Raw genomic sequence first — 27,520 nt, 5'->3', positions numbered from 1 at the left:
CTTCTCCTACTGATAGTCTTCTACCTCTTAAATTCCGCCGCGATGTTGCCTCTCTTTCAATCTTCTATTGATATTTCCATGCTGACTGCTCTTATGAACTTGCTAACTGCATGCCTCCCCCCCTCCCACGGCCCCGCTGCACACGGCTTTCTACTCATGCTCATCCCTATACTGTCCAAACCCCTTATGCAAGAGTTAACCAGCATTTTCACTCTTTCATCCCTCATGCTGGTAAACTCTGGAACAATCTTCCTCTGTATTTCCTCCTGCCTACGACTTGAACTCTTTCAAGAGTAGGGTATCAGGACACCTCTCCTCCCGAATTTGACCTTGCTTTTGGCCACCTCTTCTGATTCTTTTATGGAAGCAGCAATTAGTGGGCTTTTTTTTCATTATTGTTTTTTTTTTTGTGCCCTTGAGCTGCCTCCTTTGTTTAAAAAAAAAAAAGAAAAAAAAAAAGAAAAAAAAAGTCACCAATTCTAATAATAATAATAATAATAATAATAATAATAATAATAATAATAATAATAATAATAATAATAATAATGCTAACAATGCTAATGATCTCATATAAATACAAAAAAAACCATTTACTTATGCAATATTGATGGATACAAGTTATATTCCCCACAAAGGTTTGATCAAAATTAAAAAAAAAAGTAAGCATACTATCATTATTTTTATTCTCAACATGAACACTGAGCCACAACACATTCTCTATGAAAATGGTCACATTATAAAAATAAGCAAATTTTCGATAAGTAGCCAAAAGAGAAGAACCTTTAACTTAACAAATAAGTATATTTGTTCGGAAAGGAAATTATGTTATGAAATATAATCCCCGAGACTAGTGATTTCAAGTCCAACGATAAGATAGAAACACTCCTAAGTTTCATAACTAACGATCAAAGCTGCGGAAACAGAGAAAATATGCGAATTGGGTGGTTGAACCAAAGTAAAGGAAAGGGGTGATCCTTCTGCTGTATCCATTACCTAAACCTAAGCACCATAAATAAAGACTTGCATTCTGTTGACCTATTAAGACATGTAACTTTGGACGACTTGGGTAACAATTTGTGCCATGATGGTGTGGCATTAGCTGAACGGCTTGAGGGTTGTGTAGGGTGGAACCAGAGTTTGTAAACAAAGGAGATGTAGTAAATACTAGTAATATGAGAGTGGCCAATGTCACCTCTTCTGCATCTTCTTGCCTTCTGTGAGTGATTCGTTCAACTATGATTGCTGCTTAAAGGGTAATTATGTGACCTGCTGCAGGAATATTGTGGGGGACTGATATGTTGCGTGGGATGCCATTTTTGTTCTGCTAAGCTGATTCAATATCCCGTTGTGTGATAGTTCTCCTACAGCCAACTCAGCCTGGTTTAACCCTGAAGACCTTACTGGGTTTAAAGATCATGAACTGCTGCAATGAGAGAGGAATGGATTGCAGTGGGAGGCTGCTGTGTGTCTGGTTGTGCAAGGGTAACAATTGTGCAAGCTCTCAGTTATGCCAACTTCATTATTCAATACAGAGCACATTCAAAGCATTTATAGGTGTTTTTTGTTGTCTTTCCTTATTAGTGGTTATATTTACATACACATGTAAGTTTTGGCTGTTTAAAGCAAGTGAAATAAGTATAAAAAAATCAACTTTTAAATGTTTTTTTTTTTTTTTAACTATATGAAGTTTGCCCCCAAATTAGTGGTTTCAGAACTAGTGATGTTTTTTCAATCTTAATATTGCTAGACACAGGGTCCCACTGTACTTGTGTAAAAGTCAATTTTTTAAATAATTTTTCTCAAGACCAAGTTCAGGGGGGTTAACATGGATATTGGCTTTCTTAAACATATTATTCAACAATCAAACACATCCTAGCCTTGGGGGGTTGACTTTCACTCTAGAGTGACTCTTCATAAAAACATCCATTATGTTTTAAGGCCCCATTACATAACCAATTATGCATTTTACATTGGGTAACTAGATATCTTAAAATACAGAATAATCAAGGCTTCATCATGTTCTTGACTGACAAATAATAGTCTCTTATACACAAAGGGGCCCAAAGAAGTTGTACATGTACAGTTTGTACAAAAACCTCTTTATTTGACAGTAAAGCTCCTCCTGCTCTATCCATACCTCTTCTTGCTCCTCCCACACCCAGTATGACTGTTTGCTGCAGGATAGGACAACACAATTGACCACTTGCTGTTGGGAGGAATGCAGTCAAGTTCACCAACTAACTCAGTGTGAACAGGCAACACCAGCTTTACTGAGTCAAGGACATTAAACACAAACCACTCCTTACAAAACATTCCCTACTCACTATCTTTTTCCCAATACTGATAGGTAAGTAATAAAAATCATTTCATCGAGGAAATAAAATGTACTATGTATGAATGAAAGCTACACCACACAACATTAAAACACAACACACACTGAATCAGATTGGAACTAGTTTGACCCATTTCATACACACACACACACACACACACACACACACACAGGTTGATGTGGTGGTCAGGACACATGACAACAACACACAAGTAAATACCCATAATGTTCATGATCCTGACACTCACCACTCACTCCTTGCTGGGTGGCTGCTCGCTGGCCAGGCTGTATGGGGCAAGTGGCTGCCAAGTGCTGATCATTCACTCCACCTACATCCCAGCCAGCCATTCCAACTGTCACCAGCACCAACTCAAGTCATGATGTTGCTGAGGTCAGCCATACACATCAGAGGGTCAGTGTTGGTGCAGTCACCTGCACACATCAGTCAACACAGTAGCCCCACACAGGTCACACTGATGCATACTTGGGGTCCCACCTGTATGTTCCTCATTGGGATGTTGAAACTTGTGCCCAACATATGACAATTCATCTATCATCCTTTCTTCCTAATGACCTTCAACATATAGTACACAAATACATTAAATATTCTATTTTCTAACGATACATAGAATATATATCATACTCAACTTGTTCAAACATCAATACACAAGCAAGCATCTTTTGATAAGGCACAGGTGATTGTCCATGAGTGATCTGTGGGGAGCCAGCCAGGATGAACCAACAATGAGGGTTCCCACCTCACCTCTGGGCTTCAAATACCTCCTCCCTCTCACAGTGCATACACCTTACCTTGTGCACAAACCCTTCATGCCACAACACTATTGATTCACCGAGAACAAACACACAAACACAATTTACCACCTCCCTCCCCACATAATCACACACAGACCCCACCACCACCCTACTCCCTCATATTATAATCCAGCACACACCTTATCATCAACTTCCCCTTCACCATAGCTGGGCGTTATCGCAATAAGTTATCACGATACTTTATCGCTGATAACAAAATCGGGTTATCGGCCATCCGCTACTTATTTATATATATATATATATATATATATATATATATATATATATATATATATATATATATATCTATATATATATATATATATATATATCGGTATCTTCGTTACTTTTGTAACCAAACTAGCGATAATTGCTACTTTTTCTGCCTCTGGAAAAAAAAAAAAACAAAAAAAAAAAACGTTGTCTCCTCTCTACTGTGCATGCGTAGCCCGGGCGCCCGGTGTTGTATGAAAAACTTCGGGGTATGAAATATCTTCGGTGAAGAGATTTCATACTTAGATCAACAACATTAAAACACTAGGTTATTTTTTTTATGTTACTCAATAGTCACTACATCAAAGAGAAAAATCATTTAACTTTGCCCAGAAAATGATTATTCACTGCCTGAAATTTGTGATCCCATTGTAAAGAGCGCAAACAGAGACCAGCGGCTTGTGTTATCACGTGGCAGAGTGGTGCGTGGCCTCTCAGCTGCGTCTTGAGTGATGGAGTGAGTGCCAGTGTTCCGGTTCCCAGTGCTTCAGTGCTTCTTTACTGACGTGACTGTTAGTGTTAATGGTGATAAGTAAGAATAACTGAATAAGTAGTGATGGGCCAGTTCACGAGACCAGTGTTTGTAAACAAAAGCGCCAGCTTTTGACGATGGGGATGGCAAATAACACAACACTGGTTCAGGCGTTTCTAGTGTTACCGTCCATATGTACGTGTCAACGTGTGGTTTTCAGGTTTTGTAACTTTTCTAAAATACAGAAAATGAAAATTTGAATTCATCTATGTTTTTTATTTGAAATATCAACATAGTATCTTTTTCGCCTATTGGACTTATCACTAGCTAGTATCGGAATTGTGGATTTATATCGGGTATCGGTTATTGGTTATCGCCTATATTTGTGTCTCCAGTTAACGAATATCGGTTATCACCGATAAGGTTTTCCATTATCAATTATTAGGTATCGGGAATAAGGTTTTTTGTTATCGTGCCCAGCTATGCCCTTCACACCATCCTAAAAAGACAGCTCTTCCACCCCCTCCCCCCTCACATAGTACCTGAGCACACCACCTCCCTCCCCCCTGACATCATTGAACACACAGCAACACCCCCCTCCACCCCACCGTGATCCAATACATATCCTCTCACTACCCTTCACCCTCTCATAACACCTCAACACACTCTGCCCACACATGATTCAACACACAATACTGCCACAGTTTCCTCACATCATCTTACAGACACATCATTACTGTCCCCCTTCATTTAATACAGCAACATCCTATCCCCAACTTTCCCCATCACATCATGTAATATACCTTAACATCACCTTCTGCCTCACCTAATATGACACCATCATCTTTCTTAGACTGCTCTTAAGTGTCCAGTCCCCTTCATACCACCATGTTCGTATTTCCCTCCGAGCTGAAAATTCCACTATAGTATGTCCTTATCTACTACCACTCTCTAATGGTCTGCTACAGCTCACTCTGGTTAACATATCTCACCCCCTCACTGACAGTAAATGTCCTCAAGTTGCATTTGCTCATGTCTAGAATCCATCTTTGCACTCTGTCCTAAAGACTCCACTCCACACTTTATACCCTCCAGACTCTCATACTCTGCACCATACATTCTCCAGAGCCTCACACAGTGCAAGAGCTGAGTGAACATTAACAGCTGTCCATGCAAGCAGTGCAGAAAAGGATCACTTACCCACCTGAGGGTTATGCCACACTGAGAGACTTTCTAAGCTGAGTTTTCATAAAGGGCAGCACTGTATCTGGTTCCTCAGCATGAAATTGGAAATACAAGGAAGTTAAGACAAAGTATAGCCGCAAGTAGCCTTGGTGCTCCTCAGGACACAGGTCAAGTGCAATATCTAGGTTACCAAAGTTGTCCCCAGGTACACATTTATCTACCAGCCCAAAAGGGAGGATGAACAGCTGGGTGACCTGTGTGCAGTCTGCCCAGACTGGGATTTGAACCCATGCCCATGGATTCATAGTTAGGTGTACTAACCACTATACCATGGATATGAAATATTTTTGTTTCTGCTCTGCAAGGGCTCTCCGCCAAAGTACTACAAAATTTCATTGATATAATTTCATGTGAAGGTATAGCATAGAAGAAAGCATTGGTCACCTTGTTATAATTCTTGCAGGACAAGGCAATTCTGCTGCAGACCTAGCAGGTCAAATTTCAACTTGTGGTCTATTTAAAAAGATGGTGCACCTGTGAGTGAAATCAGACCCAGTGATATGCGACCATTCTACAGGTTTAATCCTCGGACTATGGGTGTAGTTATATAACTCATCAGCAGCAGCCTTGGTCATGGCTATGGGTGTACAGGCTACGGGTGTGTAGTTATATGACACAAGCCATTTCACAACAGAATATTTCAGTGAATGTAGAGAAAATGGGTCATATGTGCTTTGAGTTAATGCTAAATTTTGCAACATCAATCATCGTCAAGTACAAGGTAAGTCAAATCTAATGAGATTAAAATGAATTTGATCAGTGATAGTATTGGAGACACTGAGCGATGAAGAAAATAAATTTAGCATTCAGTACCTACTAAAAAAGCCAGTCATGTGTGGGAGTCACAAAAACATAAACCTATAGCCCAGGAGTTACTATGTACATGTATCAGTTGTGTCAAATTTGAGTTTTGGTGAAAATATATTAAATATCAATGATGGTGCTTAGTAATCGAGAAACAGTCCTGCCCTTTCCTGACATGAAAGAACGGACTGGTTCAGCAATAAAAAACACTGTTTATACCGTCTGTGTCTGTGATGGCAGAGTACTTTCTTTTTGTGTGTGATTGTATCCTGTCTTTGTGGACAGGTCTTGGCTTTGTAAACACAACGTAATCTTGTGTATTGGACCTTCTCTGGGCTACCAAGTACCAACATTTGTTCTGAATATATTTTCGCCCAGAGAAGCTGACATTAGTTAATTCACTAAAATGGTCACATATCACTAGAAGCCTGATTTCACTCACCTTTGCACCATATTTATACAGATGTCAAGCAAAAATCAATGCTGCCAGGTTTGCAGCAGAATGACTGTTCTGCAAGATATAAACTGAAATGACCAGTTATCTTTCTTCTTTGGTAGTTTGTATACATTATTTGAATAGGATAACATTGTACTTTGCCTCACAGCTTTTTTAGAGAACCAAATAAGAGGTATTACATTTCAGTCTCCTTTACAATGAGGAATCAGATTGCTCAGTGCTGCCCCCTCCTTACATGGATTTTGGAAAGTCCCTCACTGCCATCCCTCTCACCTGGCACTACCTGACTGACTGACAGTCTATAGTAGTGCCACTCCTAAATGAGGGCCAGGGTGCGGTCAAGGGGGAGCAACACCTATCGATTTAACACGAGTTTCATCGATGACGTCACCGTGCGGAGACACTGTCTATCTCCTCAGTCTGAAGCTAGCTGGCACTGTGAGTGAAACGTTTCTCTAGAATACATACACTACATTTTGACCTCTACTATGGCACCCAAGCATCCTTCCACCTCCTCACAGGAGGTGGAAGGACAGGGTGAGGAGGGAGGAGGGAGAGCAGGGCACCATTGCCAGATTATTGTACTCAGAGCATTGTATTTACTGGTTTCTGACGCCTAACTATTGCCAAGAAACATCAGAATCTAACTCTTTTAACGATAACTATAAATTACTTTCGTTACTGGAGCCCAGAAGACAGTTTGGGGGTAGGAAGTCGGGAAATATAAGCGGCTGAGTACGACAATATGGCAACATTGAAGCGGGGTGAGGATTCGGCAGACGGCGACGACGACGACCAGTGCAAAGTGATGGTGAGTGTGAGGACATGATTTTGTTGTGTCAGTGACTTACAAATGTAATGTAGCAATTCTTTCTTTAGAAAACTTTAACTTAAAGGAGTTATCTTTGTCACCAATAGCATGGGTAGTCCAAGGAAGAGGAAGGAGGCAAGTGAGGTGGAGTGGCGGAGGTGAAGGGAGCGACTGATGACGGGAGCACGGGATGAGGGACGGTGGCCGACGCAGGTGAAGAACAAATTTAAATAAAATGAGAATGTGTGTTTTTGTTGTTTCCATGACCTACTAATGTATTAATAATGTTTTTTAAGGTCAGAGTAACAAAATCCCCAAAATAGGCAGACTTTCCCAGTGTCCAGGAACGTAACCCCTGCTATTACCATTATTTCCTATGGGAAAACTATGTTTAAATAACGTGATTTTTAATAACGTGACATCTCCAGGAACGTAACCCTCGTGTTAATCGAGAGGTGACTGTATTTATATTCCTTCACACTATCTTATAAACATAATTGTTACATTCCTTAACCACCTTAAAACTGCGGCAAAAGTCAATAAAAGTAATAACATTTTCTTAGCACCACTGTAAAATATGTATGCCACGTTTCTTTGTTGCTGTAAAAATATCATAAGCATAACTAGTTTATATTTCTTTGATATATCATAATATTTATGTTAAACTTGTATTGGTGTGTATTTTATCATTTGTGATGCCTTTTTCATATATCACAGAAGTTACACATGGTGGGTTTGGGAGGCCTGGCAAGGCTGGTCACAGGTGTTGTCCTGCCCTGATCCCACCACAGCCCTCATTTAGGGAAGGTGCTACTATATCACATCCATCACTCAGGACTAGCTGACTGACTTCCTGACAGGCTTATGAGCTTTTCAATCTTGATAAATTGATTGACATCCATTACTCTAGAGTGGCAGAAAGGTTTTCTTTGCACATAATCATTTATAATGATTTTGCTTGGAAAATCCTAATGTGAAGTGCAACAAATCAAAATCATTCTACAAATTTGCATTGTAGGAATTTATAAATACAGAAATCATCCAAAACACTCATGCACACGTTAATCACAGAAATGATGATCAGAACATGTGTGACCACTACCTGGATATCCAGTACCTCCCCTCTGTTTCATTAGTAATGTGCTACTTGTGGTCGAAATGGGAGGCTAATGGAGAATAAACAAAATTACCACATGGAGGAAAACACAACTCTGCACACTTATGAAAGGAATCTAAAAGCAGTAGTCCCATGATGCAGGTGGCCTCAGCCTTTATCTGAGTAATAAGGGTGCTTCTGCTGTGTGCTGTGTTGCCCTCGGCCAACAAGAGGTTGAGGTAATGCACAAATGGTTGTGCAACAGTTTGTGCTAATAAAGTGCACTGCATGTACCAACATATTTGTTCACTCATTGCCTAGCCCTTTGTTGGTTGTGAATACATTCTCTGGTTTGGGTGCATCCATGACTGGCTACACAAAGATAAACATACAAAAAGACTAAATAGGCCAGTTGGCTTACACATGACAGCTCCTGAGAACCATTTACTCAGTTCTTTCATGGTGCTTGAAGATAAATACACTTGAGGAAATCCTTTTTGGATCAGTGGTTCTTAACCTCTGAAAGACTGGGGCCCACAACACATTGATTACACTTGGAATATCCAACTTAGTATAAAAATATATATATTTATGCAATGTGGATAAGAACTAAATAAGCAGCATCTCAACCAGTCTGATTGGAACAGGTGAGCACACACACCACCTAGCCATTCAACCTGCCCTGCTATCTACCCAACAAGATAGGGAAGGTAAACTGTCATGACCTGAATGTCACAGTCAGCTAGGTATTCCAGAGTGAGAGTACTCCCATAAACAGATGAGTATAGGGCACAGATCAACACAGCAAGTGCTTTGTAAGTAGTCTTTTGCACTTTTCAATAGGATACATAGTTTTTGGCTTGAGGAAGACGGTGGGTGAGTAGTTGGTGGGTATGAGATCGTGTTGAGTTCTGCTAGCAGCTGATTATTTACTCCTGTTGTTGGGTAGTCCAGGGTCACTAGCAGCTCACCAACTCTTAACTTGGTAGCAATTCTGAATAAGTAGAATTCTGGAGGTGCCACAATAAACAGCTGTCCAGCCTAAGTAGAATTCTGGAGGTGCCACAATAAACAGCTGTCCAGCCATAACATCAAAAACCCAGATGAAAGTCAGACAGTGCCATGAGCATGATGGCTATCATTGATTTCATCAAATCCTCCGTGGTCTGCTCAGCTGGCCAACAATGATATGATCAGACTCTTACACACCACTAATTTTGAATATTTGGCTCAAATTTTGCAGCTTCTATCACTTGTCCTGTATGACAGAATATCTGACACTCATGGATTTGAGATAATGTCGTTAGTCCTGACTGAGTCACAATGAAACCCACATTAAGCACCTCTTAAGAAAATATAGGAAAACACATTGATGAGTTGAGGGAAGAACAGGACAGAAAGTGAAGATTATTCTGAGTATAATGACAGCAGTGATAATACACTGCAAGCAGTGACAGCAGTAGCGGGAGTAATGTAGAGTGAATAAAAGCCACTCTGGCAGATGAAAGATGTATATTTTACTGAACAGTTTCAATGGATGCTACTGCCATCTTCAGTGGTTTGAAGGAGTGCCTAGTATTTCACCTTCTCAACTGATCTGGTTCTGTTACATCAACATTTTTATGTTTTGGCCTTCATCCCAAAATAATTTTTCAAGGTACATCCAGTAATGAGGTAACAAAAATAGTGGAGAATCTCTTCCCAGCCCCTTCAATCCCGCCATCTGTCAATCGCAGCATGGGACAGGGGAGGTGAAATGATTCTCCCATTATGTGACCTGTCGGATAAGGGTTCGCCCACCCCTCCCTGCCCCTCCTCAGGTTTACTCGTTCATCATTATATAAAAGATCTGTACTTTCCTTATGTTTTTTCCTTCACACCACTGAAGAAGGTGGCAGTGACCACTGAAATGGTTTGGTAAAATACACATATTTTACCTATCACAGTGGGTTATATTCACATCAAGAAGATCATGTCACTGTGGTTATTAGAGTCTATGACGTAGAGAATGATGATGTCACTTCATCAGAACTGCACTCTATTATCCTCAAAGGGGCTTCCCTTGCAAGTGCAGGTAAAAAGGGTATGCGTTAGGCATGTCATGTGACTTGTTTGGGGGGTGAAGCATGTGGTCACACTGTTCTCATTCCCCTCATTCCTCACCACAACACCCATCTTCCCTTAATTCTTCAGCACAACACTCTGCCTCACCTAATCTATCACCACACCACCCTTCCTCATTTTCTCACAATCATGCTTTACCAAAATTTCCTACATTTTCACCTGACTCTCCTGTTTCCCCACATCCTGATTTATCATTCCCACTCTCACACAACCTGCCTTCATTGCCGCATCATTCACCCTCATTGCCATTGACTGGCCTTTTGTCTCACAATCCTTACAAAACCTTCCAGCATCCCTATCAAGCTCTGAAGAGTAAAAGTGAGTAAAGTATACACCTGTCCCCAATTATTTTTAGGGATTAGGGGGCATGGACCCCAACAAAGAGAATTTCCATAAATGTTTGGAGTGTCCACTCAAAAAGCCTCTAGAACTGAAAAAACAATGAGAGCAATTTTACACATAAACTGTACCTAATAAAGCATTTCTGTTGAGTAAAAGCACCATAAATATCATAAATATCATTATTCATCAGCTATGTGTACTATACACTGTACTGTAAATTATGTAAACTTATTACAAACAGTAATACCCCGCTCACTCACCCAAAACTAGCTTTCCTGATATGCATGGCACACTTCATACTTTGCTTTCTTTACAAGCACCAGCGCCCTCACTACCTTGCCCTTGCTGACTCATTGCAAAAGTAAGTCATTAAAAAATAAAAATAACGCTTGCAATGAGGCAGCAAGGGTGAGGTGGCAGCAGTGAGGCAGAGACGGTGGCAGTGATTGTAAGCAAAACAAAGTATGAGCCAAGTCATGCGTGTTGGAAAAGCTAGTTTTGAGTGAGTAAGTTATGAGTTGCATCTGGGCCCATACTTATAAAGCTAACACTTCGTCTCTGGCTTGTTTAACCCTCAAAGCGCGGGTGTCGACAACAGTCGACAGCTGGTGCCTGGGCTCAAACCGCGGGTGTCGACAATAGTTGACTAGGCATTTTTGACTTAGCACGCCGTAAAATTTAATTTGTTTATGCTTTAGTAGTGGAAGCATGTTGTTTTCTTTCAAATACCCAATCATGCTCTCTTGGCTAATCATTGGCCTGTGTATGCCTTGTTTTAGCTTTGAGAAGATGTCCACTAGACATCCCACCTCTTCTCACCTTTCAGTGCATTTCATCCACAAGATGAATGCCCTTCGACCTCAACACCCATCAAGGGCATCAAGAAGGCCTGGAAGTTAAGTTGTTTTGAGTGTGGTTCACATAAAGTGTATAAAAGTTATGCTGCTTTATTACTAAATCATAGAAGGGATGTCCAATCGGGGTGGAAAACTGTCTATAAAAATGTGCTTGGTGATTCTACTTCAATATTTCGTACTAGCTCTACCAAAGGTCATATAGTCTTCAACTTAATGTCAAAAAACAAGTAATGATATGTACTTTACAATGATACTTCATTCAGTTATGTGAGTTAAGTAGGAGTGAAGGTTTGAAAGGTTGAAGTGAGGTATGTTTTTGCCTGAATATGCCCGCGTGGGAGGACAGGCCCGGCAAAATAAGCCTGTGTTTGAGGGTTAACCCGTCCGCTGCGATTGGCATGGATTTCGCCTTCACTGATAGCTTGGTAACATATTCCCAGGTCTTTCTCTGCCTCTGTGGTGGATAGTGGAGTGTTTCCCATTTGGTATTGGTATGCTGGATTTCTTCTACCAAGGTACATGACTACATTTTTCTTCATTGAATTGTAGCAGTCACTTTTTGTTCCATTCCTGTAGCTTAGTGATGTCTTCTTGTAGGAAATCCACAGTCAAGGGGTTAAGAGCCCAAACTGGCCCTGTGGAGTCTTATATCCCAGGTGTTAATCTGAGACTTGGCGCGAGTAGCTAAAGTTGGTCCCGGGCAGGCATAAGCCCTGGGTCTTCAGCTGAGGCATCGACCTTCAAATGTAAACATTGCCAGGTATTGCCAGACAGCCAGTGTGCCCCATCAAAACCATTTTACATTCAAACGCTCACTATAGCCTTATAAAACCCTATTATAATGGATATGATGTACTTTTATTTTTATTTAATACTTTCACCATTTTAAGGCATTCTTACCCATTAATTTTCATATGAAATAACTGATGTTTTGAGCTAACTTGCCGTTGTTGGCAACTTTACGTTCCCCACTACCATTGGTGGCTGGAACCCCAGCTAGGTTGAAAACTTGTCACTTTGGAGAGACTTAAGTCAAACGCCTCATTTCTTTATAAGTATGGGCCCTGGTGCTTAAGCTATTGGTGAATTTGAAAAGTTAATGCAACTATTCCCTGTGTGTATATTCAGTGGGGTATAATTGACCAATGTGCAGCCCTGTTTCTCTTGTACGCTAACGAGGGTTCAGGAGTGACTCACATGTGCTTTTTCTATATTTCCATCTTTTTTTTTTTGTTGTTGCTCTTTGATTGACTGTCCTTAGGTACTTTTATTTTGGTGTAGGCTGTGTTGCTGAGTGGCATAAAGTCAGACATAATGCTGCTCACTGAACAAAACTTTACCCCAGAACAGTGGTGTAAAGTTGAATTTTTAAGGCATCAAGTCCAATTTATGTAAAAAAAACAGGTTATGTCACAGCTTTTGGAACCAATTAATGATGTGGGGCAGAGCATGACAGTATATAGTTATTAGAATCTAAAAGTTTGGGGCACAAAATCCATGTGTGGACCGTGAATGTTTCATGGCACTGAAAATTTCCTTGCAGCCACCTTTGTGTGGGGAAATTCAGGGAAAGTGCAAATCCATGAGTAGTGAACCCATAAACATGGGAGGACAAGTGTATGCTGTCTAAATTATTTCACTGTGAAGAACAATTCAAATTAATGACAGTCAGCCACGTGAGGAAGAAAGAAAATGTGAAGAAAGCGGCAATTGGCCTGTCCTCCCTCGCCTCCGCCTGGAGTACTGTTTCCTGCCAGGAGCTCACATAACTAACTATATTTTCACACCCTTTAGTGTGACTATTACATAACATATAATTTGGATTTTACCGCTGCATCCAGTGAGTTAAATACTTCATATCATAGAAAATATGCTTTTTACATTGCTTCAAGACCATTCTATGAACACAACAGCTGTCACTAAAAGGCTAAAAAGAAAATATTAATAATAAATAAATAAATACACAATAAAATATTAACAATTATAACAATATCTTTATATAATAATACACCTCCTGTCAGGTTAGGAGGGTAAGGAAGCAGTACAGTGTGACACTGACACAGCACAGTGTGACAGGGTGGCACAGTTCCACAAACACTAAGGACCACTGAGCCACAATGAGGTAAACATACAATGGTACTTTAATACATTAATAAAACATGCTCTCAAAACTTGATTTTTGTTCCTCTGCTATATTCTTGTGGAACAACCTTTGCTTTTTGTTGCCCTGTTTATTACTTGCAATTTCTGTAAAAATTATCTATCACACCAAAAAGAAACGGTACACATCTCATAAAACAAGTTTTCAAACATGATCAGTTCAAATTTCACTTTTAAAAAGGTTTTGGCAAAACTCATTTTCAACAGTTAATACAACACATTTCAATATTGTACACTCAAAACATTTAACTATGTTGTGCTAAGTACAAATCTGACATACACAGGTGCATCATAAGTGAATACGCAGAATACCATCAGTCTCAGTCCACAATCATTACATCACAAGCAGTCATCCACTTCACGTGTGATACCTTAAACCACCAAAGAAATGCACAGCCTTGCAGTCTTTCTTAGCTTCATGTAGTATTCTCATTTATTTTTCATATTTATCCTTCACACACTCTTTGACCCTTATCTCAGCACCAAACAGATTATGTTTACACTTACTCCCACCCATGGCTGGTAACATATATAACTATTTCTTTCCTTCTCTTTCTCTGTAAAAGTATGCCTACAAACCACTAAAAGAGATGCACCTCACCATTTCCATTACACCCCATGAACACTACCTCATATATCTAACACTTCAAAATTCAAATTTAAAATTTGATTTTAATTTCTTTCTTTTGTGCACTTTTATCAGTCATGAATGTTTTTTGGGCAGCTCCTCTCATCTGCCTCATTTCTCTTTTGTGGTTTTGTGCATGTGCTCCAGTTCATCCTTATATGGAAGGCTTGAAGCTGTTCCTTACAATGTGCCCCCCCCCTCCCTGACAACACACACACACAATTAACACACACACACACACACATACACACACACACACACACCTATGCAAGGCCATGATGAAGCTAATTACTTCAGTGATCAGACCAAAATTTGAGTATGTAGTAGTATGGCAACCACATAAAAAGAAACATATAAGGATATTAGAAAGAATACAAAGATAGCAATAACAGGTTTCAGAACTAATGATTTCACTTCTGAAGACAGATTGCAGAAAGTGAATTTCACAACTTTGAAAGAAAGAGTAAGAGAAGATCTAATTACAATATATAAATTAATGAGTGGTCTTGAAGAGACAGACAGACAGGATCGGCTATTAACAAGAGAGCAACGAGCAAGATAACTAAGAGGACACATTAGAAAGTTGATGAAAGGAAGGTGCTTAGCTCTTTTACTGTGGATTTCCTACAAGAGGACATCACCAAGCTACAGGGATGGAGCAAAAAGTGGCTGCTACAATTCAATGGAGAAAAATGTAAAGTCATGCACCTTGGGAGGGGATATCCAGCATACCAATACCACATGGGAAACACTCCACTATCCACCACAGAGGCAGAGAATGACCTGTTAGTATATGTTACCAGGATACCAGTGAAAGCCAAATCTGTGCCAGTAGCAGTGGATGGGTTTCATAGTGTCAAGAAATTCAGCTTTCCATGTAGAGTGGTGGATGTGTGGAATGGATTAAGGGAAGATGTAATGGCAAAGAGTGTCAGACAGTTTAAGGAAAGAATGGGCAACTGTTGATATGGAGATGGGACCAAGTGAGTGTAGCTCAGGCCCTGTATACTACAACTAGGTAAATACGCACCCACCCACCCACCCATGCCTACACCACACCCACTGCTCCATAGCTCAATGGTTAAAGCTCTGCACTGCCAGACTTTGTGGCCTGGCAGGCGGAGGTTCGAGCCCCGATCTGGTGGGGATTTTTCCGCTGACAAGGAGTGGTTACTGTCCCCCCTTGAGCAAAGGGGATTGAGTTATGATGTGTAAAGTTCCTGGCAGTACCCAGAGATCAACTATAATGAGTCTTGCTCTTACTGGGAGGGTACTTGCTGGAGATGGCGAGTCCTGCTCGTGATCAGGCTGTGGTGAATTACACACACACACACACACACACACACACACACACACACAATAAAACCACTTCTCAAGACACTGCAACCTACCTACTCTAGGAAGAATAGTTTGCATAAAAAATTACAGCTAAGTAGATCGAAAAGTTGTCACCAGTGACATCCCCAATTAGGTGGCATGTGTTGTGGTCGCTAACAGTTGTGCATATAATATATGGAATGCAACAAGCAACATTCCATGGCAGGTAACAGCCACACATATGCTGGGATGCCCTGGCCATCCCAATGCAGCCAGAGGTGGATGACACCCTTGCACAGGCAATCACTGTTCCTCCTCTGCCTGCCTTAATGCATTGGGATAGTTCACTGCACATAATTCCATGTAATAACTGATGTAAAGAATAACTAAAATTAACTCATTCCCATAAATAAATAACTAAAATTATGAATAAATTTTTAGAATATAACTGGACAATATTTTGTCAATTTGAACAAATCATCCTGGAGGTGAGTGCCACCACTGGTGATGAGACTCAACCACCAGCAGTGCACTATTCACCATCTTGGAGGTAAGTGCCACCAATGGTGATGAGTGAATCAAACACCATCAGAACACAATTCACCACCATGGAAGTAACTACAGGGGGTTCCCATTATTTGTCTAACAGACCCCAAAAACATGACAAATAACAAATCAGCTAGCAAAAATATTTTTTTTTATAAGAATATCATATAACTGAGTTCAATTCATATCTGAACAGTCTATTACAGAGCCACAGATCTTTCACTTATGGTTAAAGAATGATACTGTTTCTCATGGACATAATACTGTTCCCTACAGAACAGCTACAACTGTGCCAACGCAAACTTTTTGCAGAAATGGCACTGTCTTATGGCTGCCAAGATGCATCGCCGACACTGTGGCATAGATCGTTTGGCCATCTTGAGTCCCGGTATCTGGTTATGAACTAACAACCCCACTGTTACCTAATGAACAGTAATCAGTTGGTGCTAAAATAGAACATATTACCACAAAACTTGGAACCAAGACTGGGGGTGGGATAGCTGCATATACTATACTGTATTTCCTGGCGTCGAAGACACACAAATCTCAAGAGTGAACTGCTCACCTTCCACATGGAGCTGTTGTTACAGCATACTATATGTGTGTATTATATAGTATATATATCAAAATATGGTGCTGTTCCAGTAGTAATTCGTAGACATGTACTGCATCATGCAACAATAATAATAATAAAAAAATCTAGGAAAAATTGGTAAAGGTCTGGATATTATTATTATACTTGTTTCCCTCAAATTATAGCACCTGAAAATGGGGTGCATCTTTAATGCCAGCAAATACGGTGCTAAGACTGTTGTTGTGTGGACTCCATGATGTCCTCAGCACACCCGATTTAAAAATATTTTGTGATGATGAAAGAACGGGGAAGTTTTTCATTTTCCTCCACAAAATATTGCCAATAAAAGTAAATACACGAATTATGGAGCGACAAATAACGAGTACCCGATGTACCACCACTGGTGCTGAGTGACCTAACCACCACCAGCACACTGTTCACTACCCACCCTGGGGATGAGTGCCACTCCTGGCACGGAATGACTCAAATCACTCTGCACCAAGATACAGTAGCTATAAAAGCACCACAACAGCTTCAGAGGCTGAATAAAAAAAATTATTGCTACATAAAATACATTATCTAGATAAAGTTATAAAAGAAATTAACAACTAGGAACCACAGTATAAAGGACAAAGTAGAAATTAGAAAGCATATGAAGCACAATGTCTTTCTTCTCTAAAACAGGCCTTGCAAGGCTGCAGGTTATGGTACTCTTAAACCTAGTTGTCATAGAAGTTCACATTACCAAATAAGGAACTTCAGCAAGTTTTAATTATTACTATGTAGTAGTATTACTAATACTATTAATTTGATCAGCTTATCAGATGCATTACTCCTTTACTAAATATATCATAATTCATTTCAATTTCTTAGCAAAAATACTCTCTATTCAAATGAGTGATTTCCGTGATAAAAATATACCTCTTTGAACAGTAACTCTTGAGTATTACTCGAAGGACTCAGGGCGAGAAACAGCCAAGACAATAAAGGAACAGATGAACACTAAGACAATGAGATGAACTATCTTACAAAGCTCTACACAATGCCTTATATTCTTCTTTGAAGGCTCATTTGATTGTTAAAATGTATAAAAATAGTCATCTTTCCATTATAACAGTTTTACTTGAACTTGTGTTATTAGAATTAATATTATTCTATGTGGAGAGAGTCAATGCCTGAAGTGGAAGCAGAGGCCAGTGGGAGGCTGCCTGACCCGACCTGTTGTGCCTATAAACCTCTAAGCCTACCTTGTCACCCATGCAGCCTTGACGTGCCTGCATCACACCCGGCCCTGTCTGCATTACCTGTGGCCCAGCCTTGGGAGGTACTACAGACTCAGCACATCCAGTACACCCTTCTCATCAGCCTCCATCAGCAAGTCAAGGAGTCTGCTGTTAAGCACCTCGTTGCTGCCTTCGACCAGTTCCCGCCCAATGGGGCTCAGAACCTTCCCTATGCTGGCACGCATGATGTATGATGACGAAGGCTTGAATGCCAGTGACACCACCATCTTGGCAAAACCAGTCTTTACAGTATCAGTCAACCAGCAGGAGGAGGGACAGCATGCTGAGCCACCCCGATTGATGTTCTCTCCAGCCTTGCTAAGTGTGCCTTGGATGAGGCACATGCCCATTAGGAAGCCCACTAATGAAGTGCGCTCAAACTCTGCCTTAAATTGCTCATAGTTCCAGTTTGGTACAGGTGTGCCCATGGTGGCAGTGGCTGTGGTGAAGATGGTGTGGTAGTGCCGTAGGATCTCCTCTGCATGGTCCCGACGCATGGCAAAGGAGGTAGAGGTGTTGAGGAGGTAGTGCAAATCAAATACTGGGTTGTTCCACTGGGCAATTTGCCAATCTATCAGTTTAAGGGATTCAATATCATTGCTGCCACTACTGCTACTACTGTTGTGGTGGTACATGAGGTTACTGTTCCAGAAATCTCCATGGGTGAGAGAGAGAAACCGATGGCGGCTCTGGTCATCCCAGAGTGCAGCAAACTTGCTGGGCAGGGTGGTGCGACCAGCCTCCAGCTTGTGTACCATGTCCTCGTAGGTCTTTTTGCTCTTGAGGAAGGTGATAAGGTTGGCCAGTGATGCCCACACAACTGGCTTGAAGAATGTGCTGATGGCAGTACTAAACTGGAAGCAAGGGAACTTCTCCAGGAAGTTATGTGTCTTGTCATAGGAGTAGGAGACAGCGTGAAGGCGAGCCACATGGTCCACTGCCACCATGGCATGCTCAAAGTCCAGACCCTCCTCCTTGGGGTTGGTCTCATAGCCCAGAACTTTGACATTCTCCATCACAAGCACATATTCCTTTTCTGTACACTTACCATAGATGAACTCTGGCAGGAAGAGACGGTACTTGTCATTGGCATGCTCGGCTTGGAAGTCATTTAGTTCTTTCACCACTTCTGAGTACATTTTGAGCTCCTTTATGTGGTACCCACACCGTTTGATCACCTCCTTGGTCATCGGGTCTTTGGTCAGGAACTTGACGACAAGATGGTATTCCTTATCCTGTGTGGCATCAACAGCCTGGTCAGTGCTGCTGCCATTACTCAACTCAGCTGTCACATCCAAAAGCATGAGCTCAGCATTGAAGCTTTCTCCAGGCTTGGTGGCTGTCAAAGATAATAAGTAAAAGTAAAAGTATTAACAACAACTAATGCTGGTACAGCTACTACTACTGCTACAACTCAATCAATCAATGGTAGCATATACCAAGGGGAGAGTTACCTCACCCAACTAATATTTTTCCCACTCATCCTCCTTCTGACTCCACTATGCCTGTTATTAAAATTAAGAAAAGTGATGTTTTCTATGCCCTTTCTGGCCTCAACAATCAGGAGGCTTATGGACCTGATGGAGTGCCTCCTATTGTCCTTAAAATCTGTGCTTCTGTGCTGACACCCTGCCTGGTCTAACATTTTTATCTCTGCCTTTCAACATCTACCTTTCCTTTCTGATGGAAATATGCCTACATACAGCCTGTGCCTAAGAAGGGTGACCATTCCAATCCCTCAAACTACCACCCTATAGCTTTGCATTTTTGTCCTTCTAAAGCTTTTCAGTCAATCCTTAACCAGAAGATTCTTAAGTATCTATCCAATTCTGACCTATGTGATCACCAGTTTGGGTTCTGCAAGGGGGATTCTACTAGTGATCTTCTTGCCTTTCTAATTGACTCCAGGTCATCCTCTCTCAGGCATTTCTGTGAAACTTTTGCTGTTGCCTCAGACATCTCGAAAACTTTTGACAGAGTCTGGCACAAATTTTTGCTTTTCAAACTACCCTCCTATGGATTCTATCCCTCTCTGTACTTATATTTCCAGTTTCCTATCACAAAAATTAGCATAATGTACAGTGTCCGTGTGGAATTTGTACAGATTGAGAGAACGGCACTGATAGTTCTTTGATCTGATGCTGCAGGTGTAAGTAGAGCCTGAGTGACAGTGTAAGGCTGTACAGCTGGGTAGTTTGTTATTAGTTCACTTTATAGCTATGCCAACTGCAAGCTGCAGCTGTTTGGTTTTCCTCATACCCCGACAAAATCTTAAATGTCCTAGGATGGTCCTCTCACTAGAGAAGTAATAAATTTTAACAAAAATGACGAGTTTAACTATGAGGCAAATCATGTAGTGTATTTGCCAGCTGATAGCAAGAATAAAGTACAGTCAAGCCTCGGTTTACGAGTTTAATTTGTTCTGGAATTTTGCTTGCACACCCAAACACTCGTAAACCAAAACGAATTTCCCCATTGAAATTAATGTAATTCCCATTAATGCGTCCCATATCTCAAAAAAATATTTATGTAAAAATCATTTTACATGTTATTTTTCACAGTTTCCCTATTCCCAAGGCACTGGAACTACGTTTGACCACCAACATGAAGCTAACCCGACGTATCGTCCGTGATGGAGGGTGAGCAGGAGTCAGTCAGGAGGGCATACAAGCTGCCGAGGCTTCCCCCGTTCCTGTTGTGAGCATAGTATCCACTGTTCTTGTTTTCTTCTTTGCAGCACCATCCCTTTTAACCATCTTTCTGGGGGATATTGATTAACCCCATTAAACCGCAAAAGTTTTTCTCGGGAGATCCCCCAAAACGCAAAAGTCAACGAAAAATACACTTTGAAACTGAGAAAGTCATAAAAGATATTTTATAGAAAATTTTCTGGCGCACCCTGCTGTGAAATTCGTTTCTTTCAAGGTTGTCGCATTTGGCTGGAATTCCATGATTCCCCCCAAATGCCAACTTTTTACTGGTGCGATGTACATAAAAATTATTGAAGAAAAGTTGCTCATTTTATCACAATGGAGTCTGAAAAATATAGTGTATAATCTTTGACCTGGAAATTTACTGCCTACAGAGAGCCAAAGTTGTGGTGAAACTCAAAAAATAATTTTGGTAAATTTTTGAAGTTATTTTCATTCTGGAATGAATCTCATTGAGTAAAAGTTGTAGAAAATCATCCATATAACTCAACTATGATATCAGATTATGATTTGGACTGAGCATTTGGCTGGAATTCCATGATTCCCCCCAAATACCAACTTTTTACTGGTGCGACATACAGGAAAATTTATTGAAGAAAAGTTGGTCATTTTATCATGATGGAGTCTGAAAAATATAGTATATAATCTTTGACCCAGAAATTTACTGCCTACAGAGAGCCAAAGTTGCTGTGAAATGAAAAAGTTTTTTTTGTAAATTTTTGTAGTTTTTTCGATTATGAAATGAATCTCATTGAATAAAAGTTATAGGAAATCATCTGTATAACTCAACTGTGAAATCAGATTATGATTTGGACAACGTTTGGCTGGAATTCCATGATTCCCCCAAAATGCCAACTTTTAACTGGTGCGACGTTCAGGAAATTTTACTAAAGAAAAGTTGCTTATATTATCACGATTGAGTCTGAAATACATAGTTTATAATCTTTGATCAGGAAATGTACTGCCGATAGAAAGCCAAAGTTACATTGAAACTCAAAAAATATTTTTTTTAGTTTTTCATTCTGGAATGAATCTCATTGAATAAAAGGTGTATAAAATCATCCATATAACTCAAATGTGAAATGAGATTATCATCTGGACAGACCGTTAGGCTGGAATTCCATGATTCCCCCAAAATTCCAACTTCCGCTTCCCACTCCCTGATATTGGTTCGTCTAGAACATCACATATATAAATGGACGTGTCAAGACTATGCTCAGCACTAAAGGAAGACTGCCGAAACAGATCGGCTGAGGGAACATAATCGCTCTGCAAATGCCATGATGTGTAGGCAGGAACTGTAGACTATTTTTAGCACTGAGTTGTCTAACGGGCAAAAGAGGTGCCAGTTAGTCACTTAGCATCAACAGATACAAAGTTACGCACGCCATTCAATTTCCAGAAAGTTTCTTGCTCTTTGGCGCTGGCATCATGCTTGTTGCTTACATCAGTAAGAACCAGTGACAATTCAACAAGTGGACAATTGAACCAGTGGTTAATTGAACCAGTGACAATTCAACAAGTGGACAATTGAACCAGCGGTCAATTGAACCAGTGACAATTGAACCAGTGACAATTCAAACAGTGGACAATTGAACCAGTGACAATTCAACAAGTGGACAATTGAACCAGTGACAATTCAACAAGTGGACAATTGAACCAGTGACAATTCAACAAGTGGACAATTGAACCAGTGGACAATTCAACAAGTGGACAATTGAACCAGTGGACAATTGAACCAGTGACAATTCAACAAGTGGACAATTGAACCAGTGACAATTCAAACAGTGGACAATTGAACCAGTGACAATTGAACCAGTGACAATTCAAACAGTGGACAATTGAACCAGTGACAATTGAACCAGTGACAATTCAAACAGTGGACAATTGAACCAGTGACAATTCAAACAGTGGACAATTCAAACAGTGGACAATTGAACCAGTGACAATTGAACCAGTGACAATTCAAACAGTGGACAATTGAACCAGTGACAATTGAACCAGTGACAATTCAACAAGTGGACAATTGAACCAGTGACAATTCAACAAGTGGACAATTGAACCAGTGACAATTCAACAAGTGGACAATTGAACCAGTGACAATTCAACAAGTGGACAATTGAACCAGTGACAATTCAACAAGTGGACAATTGAACCAGTGACAATTCAACAAATGGACAATTGAACCAGTGACAATTCAACAAGTGGACAATTGAACCAGTGACAATTCAACAAATGGACAATTGAACCAGTGACAATTCAACAAGTGGACAATTGAACCAGTGACAATTCAACAAGTGGACAATTGAACCAGTGACAATTCAACAAGTGGACAATTGAACCAGTGACAATTCAACAAGTGGACAATTGAACCAGTGACAATTGAACCAGTGACAATTGAACCAGTGACAATTCAAACAGTGGACAATTGAACCAGTGACAATTGAACCAGTGACAATTGAACCAGTGACAATTCAAACAGTGGACAATTGAACCAGTGACAATTGAACCAGTGACAATTCAAACAGTGGACAATTGAACCAGTGACAATTGAACCAGTGACAATTGAACCAGTGACAATTCAAACAGTGGACAATTGAACCAGTGACAATTGAACCAGTGACAATTGAACCAGTGACAATTCAAACAGTGGACAATTGAACCAGTGACAATTGAACCAGTGACAATTGAACCAGTGACAATTCAACAAGTGGACAATTGAACCAGTGACAATTGAACCAGTGACAATTCAACAAGTGGACAATTGAACCAGTGACAATTGAACCAGTGACAATTCAACAAGTGGACAATTGAACCAGTGACAATTGAACCAGTGACAATTGAACCAGTGACAATTCAACAAGTGGACAATTGAACCAGTGACAATTGAACCAGTGACAATTCAACAAGTGGACAATTGAACCAGTGGACAATTGAACCAGTGACAATTGAACCAGTGACAATTCAACAAGTGGACAATTGAACCAGTGACAATTGAACCAGTGACAATTCAACCAGTGACAATTCAACAAGTGGACAATTGAACCAGTGACAATTGAACCAGTGACAATTGAACCAGTGACAATTCAACAAGTGGACAATTGAACCAGTGACAATTCAACAAGTGGACAATTGAACCAGTGACAATTGAACCAGTGGACAATTGAACCAGTGACAATTCAACAAGTGGACAATTGAACCAGTGACAATTGAACCAGTGACAATTGAACCAGTGACAATTCAACAAGTGGACAATTGAACCAGTGACAATTGAACCAGTGACAATTGAACCAGTGACAATTGAACCAGTGACAATTGAACCAGTGACAATTCAACAAGTGGACAATTGAACCAGTGACAATTGAACCAGTGACAATTCAACAAGTGGACAATTGAACCAGTGACAATTGAAACAGTAGCAATTCAACCAATGGACAATTTGGGGTGTTCTGGCCCTTGAAAAAAAATGCCAGATCATCTGGAACGCATAATTTGGTACAGAGAAGTGGGTCTACTATAAAAAAACTTTTGCTTATCCTAATGTAATTCAAAACAAAGTTATGAATATTAAGAACATTTTTCTTCAATAATCTTTGACTCACTAACAGTATTATGGTAAATGAAATTATGAATCTTCGGTTGCACCGCTGTAGAATTTAAGACCTGTTGTTCGTTGTTTTATGGTCTACAAAAAACTTCTGTACTATCAGTTTTAGGCACTTGATACACTAAAGCAATTAATAAATCACGAACACAGGCTTTACTTGTTCATTATGTATTTATACCTTGGAGGAAGATTTATACGACTTGGCATTCCAAACCAAAACAAACCTTCTTCTTTTGACCTGTATTGCTTTTCATCGGCTCATCACCATCACTTCTTCTGGTACTAACTCCCCTCTCTGCCTCTCGTAGTTGCTACATTCTACAATTAGGTGTTCCACTGTTTCTTTCTCCCCAGTGTCCTAGATAGCTACAGCCCTTTGTGTTAGTAAGTCTTGGTGAGAGTGAGTTCGGCCCCTCAGCGGCTCCTTTCGGTACTGTGCGGGTTTCGGAATTTTAAATATCTCTTTACCATGAGTTCTACTGACTAGATTCTGTTCGGTACTTTGCAGATTAAACATTTGTCTTCGTGGAATCTATTAGAAAAATGGTTCAAGCTATACATGCGGCAGGAGATTAGAAAAAAATGCGAGAATGGTGTAAGCTTAGGTGTGAGTAGTTAGCTTGTAATAACTGAATGGTAGAGTGTTTCTCACCACTTCACCTGAAAAATGTAAGCATAAACACTTGGGGTCAATGTCTTGTAGACTATAGGCACAGTGCATCATGATTTATCACATGAGAGATTTTAAAGTGTGCGAGTCCTCATCCCTTCAACAGGAGTTGACTCAGTTTTAGTTAAAGTAGCTAGTGATCACTGGCAATTTTTGGGGGGCCAGGGGTGGAATTCACAAACATACTCACTAACTACGAACTAACGTAACTACGCACTACTGATTTAGCGACCGACGTTAGCATCAGATTCACAAAGCAAACCTTAGTTGGTAGTTAGAGGCGCGCTAAGTCAGCAAGGCTGCTGATTGGTTGATGACGTCATTGGCCTTGCAGCGAATCACAAGCATGTTCACAAAACCGTCAGCCAATCGTAGGGAGCCCCCTCAAGCTGCCGTTCAAAATAACCCGTTCTCTTTTCCCATTTTCCTTCCTTTTAAGGCAAACTGTACTAAACCGTAATCAAGGAACTTAATTATTTCGTCGTTTGCTGCACATTAACGTCAAGGTAACTCTTCTGTTTGATGTCTTGTTATTTAAGAACATGCTTAAGGGGAAAAAAAAAAAAGAAGATAAGGAGGAGATTGAGGCAGGAAGAGAGCAAATTAAAAATAATGTGGCACATATATACCGAGGCAGACAAGGACGGAAGGAAGGAATGAGGAAAAGTTAAGACTGTCTTGCCATATCTGCAGCCCAACTCATGGGCTGTCACCCGACAAAGGTCCTTGGTCCCACGGAGGGACAAATGTAGAGATGGATGGATGATCGAATGGATGAGGAGGTAGGAAGATGAAGGAGGGAGGTCTGGCAATGCCCTGGCCGGGCGTCGGTGTTACCATACCGCCCACACTAATCATATGCCTCTCAAGGTGTGTATATCTCATCATTTTATAAAGAAATGGGCTTCCTCTACTCGCAAAGTTATACAGTAATCCCTCATTTATCGCGGGGGTTAAGTTCCAGAACCCCCCGCGATAGGCGAAAATCCGCGAAGTAGCGACCTTATATTTATTTTATTATTTATATAATTTATATATTATATTTTATATGTTATTTATATAAACACGCATATCTCTGTGAATCTCACCTCAGCATGTGTGAACAAGGTCACCCAGCCACTAGTTTCTCGAGAGATTCAAAGTCAGCTATATTTCACGGGAAACTCATCGAATTTCTAGTCAGACACTCAGTCACCAACATGTCGGTTACTCGTGTGGTCGATAAGTTGTGGTCACAAGAAGAAGAAGAGTGGATCAGCTGTTCGGTTCAGTAGCTCTCCACGTGTTTATTCCAGTACCGCAAAGATTTCCACGAAACTTGAGAAGCTTGGAGTAATCATTTTGAGCAAGTTTAGGACTTTAGTCTTGTTCAAGTGAAGTCATTGCCTCATCCTGTCTGGGTCCTCACTGCCAACTTCTCGAGCATTTAACGGTAGCAAGCTGTAACACACTCTCCATTTGTCTCCGAGCTAACCACTGACGAACCAACAAATGCTACGGTTGCTGAGCCAATCAGCGCCCAGGATACAGAACACAGTGCTCTGCTTGGTCGCCTCCCATGCATCAGCCAATAGTGTGCCATGTATGATCACACGTGGGCAAACTAGCTCAAGTGGAAGCGGCCGTAGCTGCGCTTTACATACGTGCAAGTCTGTGTCTACTCATCTGCTGTGCGCTACGTATTTTATTTCAATTTAATATTATTTTAATATGTTCTTATTAATATTTTCTCAATTTTTTTATATTGTTTACAATTTTTAGGAGAAAATGCTTCTTTTACTGCAAAATAAGTAAAATAACAAATATATTAAAATACCTCTATACCGCAAAATCCCGCAATATAGCGAAAAATCCGCGATACTAAACTAAATATTTACGATTTTAAAATCTGCGATACAGCGAGACCGCGATAAGTGAACCGCGATATGGCGAGGTATTTCAAGTTGAAAAACGCAATTTATAAGCATTTATATGTAAATATGATAATATAGTTAGCGTTTACTACACCTTCGAGGCAGTAGTTATTTAACAGCATATTGAGCGTCACACAGAGCGCGTTAAACCTTTGTAAATCCGCGCGCTACCCTGTGACGTCATCGATTAGTTGGTAGTTATTACCGCACGAACTTTGTGTATCGCAATGTTCTCAAAACTACACACTAAAGGCCCAAAACTACACACTAAGCCTTTGTGAATCTAGCCCCAAAACGCTTCTAATTGAAAAAGTGACAATTGAACCAGTGACAAATGAACCAGTGGACAATTGAACCAGTGGACAATTGAACCAGTGGACAATTGAACCAGTGGACAATTGAACCAGTGGACAATTGAACCAGTGTCAATTGAACCAGTGGCAATACAACCAGTGGACAATTGAACCAGTGGACAATAGAACCAG

At 40.4% G+C, this 27,520-nt stretch overlaps 1 protein-coding gene across 4 annotated transcripts in view; it reads right to left on the bottom strand.

The window, feature by feature from the left end:
• Positions 1-665: 665 nt before the first annotated feature.
• LOC127005562 (uncharacterized) overlaps positions 666-27,520 on the bottom strand; it is a 39,734-nt gene continuing 12,879 nt past the window's right edge. For all 4 annotated transcript variants that reach the window (XM_050874498.1, XM_050874500.1, XM_050874499.1 and 1 more), the window contains exon 3: positions 666-19,473. In XM_050874498.1, the coding sequence (XP_050730455.1) occupies positions 18,179-19,473 (1,295 nt within the window). In that variant the 3' untranslated portion in view covers positions 666-18,178. The remainder of the gene's footprint in view (positions 19,474-27,520) is intronic.

This window comes from Eriocheir sinensis, chromosome 30, assembly GCF_024679095.1.
Source record: "Eriocheir sinensis breed Jianghai 21 chromosome 30, ASM2467909v1, whole genome shotgun sequence".
NCBI lineage: Eukaryota > Metazoa > Arthropoda > Malacostraca > Decapoda > Varunidae > Eriocheir > Eriocheir sinensis.
Note: the sequence above shows the minus strand (reverse complement) of the source record. Positions and strands in the feature narration are given on the sequence as shown.